This window comes from Suricata suricatta, chromosome 9 (assembly GCF_006229205.1).
Source record: "Suricata suricatta isolate VVHF042 chromosome 9, meerkat_22Aug2017_6uvM2_HiC, whole genome shotgun sequence".
Lineage (NCBI taxonomy): Eukaryota > Metazoa > Chordata > Mammalia > Carnivora > Herpestidae > Suricata > Suricata suricatta.
Window position 1 is genome coordinate 102571032 of NC_043708.1, and position 6410 is coordinate 102577441.

A 6410-nucleotide genomic window follows, 5' to 3' on the forward strand; every position below is an offset into this window, starting at 1 on the left:
GGGGGGGAACCTGGGTGGCTCGGTCGGTTAAGCCTCCGACTTTGGCTCAGGTCAGATCTCACATACGTGGGTACAAGCCCCGCGTCAGGCTCTGTGCTGACAGCTAGCTCAGAGCCTGGAGCCTGCTTCCGGTTCTGTGTCTCCTTCTCTCTCTGCCCCTCTCCCTCTCATGTTCTGTCTCTCTCTGTATCAAAAATAAATAAAACATAAAAAAAATTAAAAAAAAATAGTATGGTATGGGCATAAAAATAGACACATAGATTAATATAACAGAAAGAAAAACTCAGATATAAACCCCAAATTATATGGTTGATTAATCGTCAACAAAGCAGGAATGAATACACAATGGGAAAAAGTCTCTTCAACTGTCAACATCCCAAAGGGTGTTGGGAAAACTGGACAGCCATATGCAAAAGAATGAAACTGGATCACTTTCTTTCACCATACACAAAAATAAACTCAAAATGGGTTAAAGACCTAAATGAGACCTAAAATCATAAAAATCTTTGAAGACAGCACAAGCAGAAATTTCTCCGACATCAGACTAGCTAGGTCTCCTGAGGCAAGGAAACAAAAGCAAAAATAAACTATTGGGTTTACAACAAAATAAACAAAATAAAACGTTTCTGCACAGCAAAGGAGTCAAAGGCAACCCATTGAATAAGAGAAAATATTTGCAAATGATATATCCAATAAAGGGTTAGTATTCAAAATATATAAAGAACTGATACAACTCAACACCCAAAAAACAAATAATCCAATTAAAAAATGGACAGAAGACATGAACATACATTTCTCCAAAGAAGACATCCAGATGACCAACAGACACATGCAAAGATTCTCAACATCAGTCATTACTGGGGAAATGCAAATCAAAACTACAATGAGATATCAACTCACACCTGTCAGAATAGCTGAAATCAACAACATAAGAAACAATAAGCAAGGACATGGAGAAAAAGGAACCCTATTGCACTGTTCGTGGGAAAGCAAGCTGATGCAGCTAATGTGGAAAACAGTATGGATGTTCCGCAAAAATTTAAAAATAGAACTACCCTATGATCCATTACCCAGTATTACTGGGTATTTACCCAAATAATACAAAACCACTAATTCAAAAGGATAGAACCTTATGTTTACTGCAGTATTATTTACAACAGCCAAACTATGGAAACAGCCCAGTGTTTATTGATAGATTAATGGATAAAGAGATGATATATGTAAATATAAACTACTCAACCATAAAAAAGAATGAAATCTTGCCATTTGCAAAGACATGGATAGAACTAGAAAGTACTGGGACACCAGGTGGCTCAGTTAAGCATCCGACTCTTGACTTTGGCTTAGGTCATGATTTCATGGCTTGATCCCTGTAGTGAGCTCTGCACTGACAGCACAGAGCCTGCTTGGGATTCTTTCTTCTTCTCTCCCTGCCCTTTCCCCGCTTGCTCACACTCATTCACTCTCTCTCTCTCTCAAAATAAATGTAAAAAAAAAAAACCCACAAAAGAACTAGAGAGTATTAACCTAAGTAAAATAAGTCAATCAGATCACACCATATGATTTTACTCATATGTGGAATTTAATAAACAAATGAGCAAAGGAAAAAGAAAGAGAGAAAAACAAAGAGATTCTTAACTATAGAGAACAAACTGACAGTTACCAGAAGGAAGGCGGGTGAGGGAATCGGTAAAATAGGTATTGTGGAATAAAGAGTACACTTATGGTGGAAAAAAATAATAAAATTAATAATAAAATTAAATATGCCATTTTAATAACAAAATTAAAAAGATTTAACAGCTTTTTAAATAACTACCATGATTTCAAAGCAGTAAAAAGTATAAATGGTATTTTGATATATGAACAACTGTAATGTGATACAAAAATATTTGTGATTTTGATTGGTGAAAAATTCACAGACTGCTAATACTACTGTGGGTTGTTGCCTACATTCATAACTGAAGGAAATGCTGCATATCAGTTAGTGATTAGTGAAAATAAAATTACAGAACTTCTGAATTCTATCCCTGGACACTCTGGCGAATCTCAGTTGAAGAAGCCCTATAAAAGCCAAAAAGGGAAGTATTTCTGAAAAGTATATTTCGAAAGAATACTTGGCAACAATAAGAGAAGCTGGTTAAAAGCTAAACCATTTACAAAACTTTTGTCATACAGATAAAGCTTTTGAGTTTTAGATTAACTGTTTTTAACAAGAAATAGAATAAGGTACATTGATTTTAGGGCTATTAAGAACTAACAGTAATTTATTCAACTTTTAAAATCTGACTTCCTATATTCAATCTTTAATCCAGTTTTTAAAAAATTTTTTTAACATTTATTCATTTTTCCTATATTCAATCTTAAACCAAGCTTTCTCTAACAACATATAAATGATTCAACTTAAAATATACACTAATCTTTAAATTTTAGAAACAGAACTCATGAAAAATTTTAAATTATTATCTGTCTGAAGTGATAATATTTAAGTGTATAACAACTGATGAAATGGCAAATCAAGTTAAATGTCTGCATACCCACTTGGCTTCTAACCTCTAACAAAAGTTGAAAAAAAAAATTTCAACAGAAACAAACAATGCCAGCAACTTAGTAGATGCTTATTGCTTTTATTAGTCTTAAAAATTCATTCCATGCCCATTATTGTTTCCTGAATTCTGAATACTTCTTAATAAAGAAAAATATCATCACTCCTATAATAGCTTTCCTCAAGTTTAAAAATTGCTGGATGGGTTTTCACTAAGGCTAGTCTGCTGAGAATATGGCAAGAAAAGAGAAATGTTTATCAAGAAATAGTCTGCAAATCCAGAAATAAAGATTCTCTATCATTTATTCACTTTGCCTTATTTAATTTGTATTGTATTTAAATAACAAAAGAGAGAGAATTAAAATCTAGCTAAAAACTGTTGAGGTAGGCACATTACTCAACTATCATGAAAATTATGGACGCCAACATGTTTGAGCATCTTCACATTTACACCCTCATGAGATGAGAGACACCCTTTCACTGGACATAGACTGAAAGCAGCCAAAAACAAGGGAGTTATGGGTGATTCCACAATTCTCACAGCCAAATTCTGACCAAGTACTGTCATTCAGAATTTTGTTAATGAAATCGATCATTCCTGAATGCACATATTTAAAAGGTTAATTGTTCTGTATGCAAAGCACATTTAAAAATATACACATATTAACACAAATGTACAAAAATAGATAAAAATTGAAAAATACCAGCAATTTGGATAGAACAAACTAAAATTTCTCCTTTACTACAAGTTTCACTCAAAGAGAACAGTGTGAAAAATACATTAAACAGGACACGTATAAGTCACCAGGAAAAGAAAACATCCAGTATCTGGTATGATAATTTACCAAATAATTTTTCAAACTACCATTTAAAATTTTTATTTATGGGGGCTGGGGGCTCAGTCGGTTAAGTGTCTGACTTTGGCTCAGCTCATGCTCTCATGGTCTGTGAGGTCAAGCCCCGCATCAGCGCAGAGCCCACTTAGGATCCTGTTTCTCTCCCTCTGTGCCCCTCCCCTGCATGTGCTTGTGCGCGCTCTCTCTCTCTCCTTCTCAAAATAAACATTAAAAAAAAAAAAACAAAAAGAATCTGCATTTAAGAAAAGAAAAAATAAATAAAAATTTTTTCTTTTTTTTTAGAAATGTTTATTTTTGAGAGTGCATGTGAGCAAGCAGGGAAAGGGGGGCAGGGGGAGAACCCCAAGCAGGCTCCAAGCTGTCAAGGCTTCAGCACAGAGCCTGAGACTCAGGACTCCATCTCACTCACAATCATGACCTGAGCTGAAATCAAGAGTTGGACACTTAAGGGACTGAGTCACTCAAGTGTCATCCATTTAAAAATTTTAAAGTCTAACAAGACAAACAAATAGAGAATAGACCTATACTCCAAGAGAGCTCTGAAATCTTTTTATTCTTACTTTATTGTATAATTTCTTCTAGAGACAATTTTGATTAAATTGTTTGTTTACCTATTTTTTGAAATTCTTAAGTTTATGTTTATAAGAATAATAAGCTAAAGTTCAATTCTGATTTTTCTCTTTTGCCCCTTTTCCTCTTTTCAAGAATCCTAAATAAAAATAACCTTCCAGGAGTTTTTTAAGTCCTGAAAGAAAATATCTCTATATTGATTAACAGTGTATAACCTCTACTACGGAAAATAAACATTTTGTGTAACGAAACCTTAAGAAAGCCTTAAATCGATGTGAAAATCATGCTGTTAGGCTGTCATGTAAAAATATTATCTTCTATAATGATATGAATTTCTGTCCCATATTTTAAGCTTAATTTACTCCTTTACAGTGAAAATAATGATTTGGTCACTTCAGAAAACTTATGGCAAACTTTTATTAACAAATAGATAATATCTAAAATGAGACATTAATTTGGGTTGGTTCACCAAATGATTCATTAAAATTTTAAAGCAGTGGCTGTTTTGAAAAGAGAGAAAAAAAAAAACCTACCATACACCTCCTATGATTCATGGCTTCACCGGACAACTGATTGGAACTGATGAAGAACTTTGTCAAAGAAGCCTTCTCTGCCCAAAGAGAACAGACACCCTTTACCCAACTCCTACAAATGATACTATTCTTTGCCTGCTCCAGATTTAAACTTACAGATGAGGACCTGTTCACCACTCTTATTCATCTCCAGCACCAAAACAGGGCCCAGCACACATTAGGCCGTCAAAAAAAAGATGTCAAATGAGTGAATTTCAATGTCACTTTCACGCATTTCCAACTCAAATGCCTGGAGTAAGGTTATCTACTTGTTCAGGTTTAACAATATCTTGGGACTAAATTCACTCCTTCACATTTGTTACCACTTTACAAATGCTTCTGCCCATATTACTTCATTTCATCCCTCTTTGTGAAATAAACTGTCGAAAGACATACCTGAATGTATAAGGTAGAAGCTTTTATAATTAACCTAAAATACAGAAAAGGGGGGCTTTTTAAAATTTAGTTAGTTGACAAGCCAAAATAAAATAACAGGATCTAGCCTGTAGTCTGATATTCGTAGAGTTGGGAAAGAGGAAAATGGTTTCTGTTCCGGAATCTCTTGGCTGGGATGACACTCTTTCACAGCTCCCGATAAACAAACTAAAGGTAAACAAGCGTCATCCTTAAAACTATCTTGGACCGTCAAGTTGGGAAAACCGGCAAACGACTAACCGAGACATTTTAGTACTTCAAAAACAAGTTCTGCGGGAATTTCTCCACCCCGGCCGCTTCCCTGCGGGCCCCGAGGTTTTCCCGGCGCCGGAGGGCCGTGAGCCCCGCTTACGTCCCGGTGGAAGCGGCCGCACAATGACAGTGACACCGTGGGTCTCGCGCGGCCTGTGTCTGGGACAGCTGGCTCGGCGCCGTGGGGGGCGGGTGGGGGCTTAACAGCGGCAGCCCCTCCCCCGGGCCCTTCCCGGAGCCCCCGACAGGCCGGAAGGGAAGCCGGCCGGGGCTCCGGGGGAGCCGAAGCCTAGGAGGGCGGCGGTGTCCGGCAGGCCTGGGTAGGGTGTGGAGCACTTTTTAACGAAAGGAGTATTTTGTGCCTCTTCCAGGCTTCCTGCTAATTGGCCACATTCCGACCCCTAAGTCAAGAGGCCTGAATGTGCGCGGGCTGGCGAGCACAAGGGTCTACTTCAAATGAGAAACAGCTGCCCCAGAGGTTGGCAGAACCCCATCCCAAAGCGGGAGGGGGGGGGATGCCAGGAGAAACGTCGCGCATCCCGTCACACCCTCAAGGTAAAGTAGACCTCTTCCCCTCCCCGGATCCCCACCCACCCCTGGCCGGTACACTCCTGGGCCATTGGCTCACGTGAGGAACTACTTCATTACCTCTCTGCGCGGAGGCGAGCGAGGAGGTGATGAGCCGCGCCGCGACCGCGCCGCAAGTACAAGCGCCGCAGCCGGACATCTCCGCTGGGCCTAGGCTGGGGCTTTGCCCCCTGCTGCCCTCCGGTCTTAGCGACCCGACTAGTATTCACTGGGCGCGCTGGCTTGGCTCTTGACCCTCCGCTGGCTTCTAGGCTCAGTGCAGCGTTCACCGCCTGGCAGCCAGGCCTTCGCGCTCTTCGTGCCCGACTGCCGTCTACTCTGTAGATACTTAACCCCCCCCCCCAACTCCCCTCCTCCTCTTGCCCCCACCCCCTCCGCCTACCGAGCCTGGGGAGCGTGCGCGCGCCTGCGTCCTAGGCCTAGGGAGGGGGCGTGGGCGCACGCTGCGTGTGCGTGCGTGATACACCGAAGAGCGGAGAGGGGAAGGGGGTGGTAACCTGGGCACCAATGAGCACGCTAGGGCGTACGGCCGACCCCAATTGGGACAACTACAATTCCCGATGTGCAATTCTTCCGGAAGCCCCTTAGCCTACC

General features: G+C 40.1%; 1 protein-coding gene across 2 annotated transcripts in view; it reads right to left on the reverse strand.

Annotated features, from left to right (window-relative positions):
• Positions 1–6149, reverse strand: part of CLPX (caseinolytic mitochondrial matrix peptidase chaperone subunit) — a 39681-nt gene extending 33532 nt beyond the window's left edge. For both annotated transcript variants that reach the window (XM_029950834.1, XM_029950833.1), the window contains exon 1: positions 5877–6149. In XM_029950834.1, coding sequence (XP_029806694.1) covers positions 5877–5955 — 79 coding nt within the window. In that variant the 5' untranslated portion in view covers positions 5956–6149. The remainder of the gene's footprint in view (positions 1–5876) is intronic.
• Positions 6150–6410: the final 261 nt, after the last annotated feature.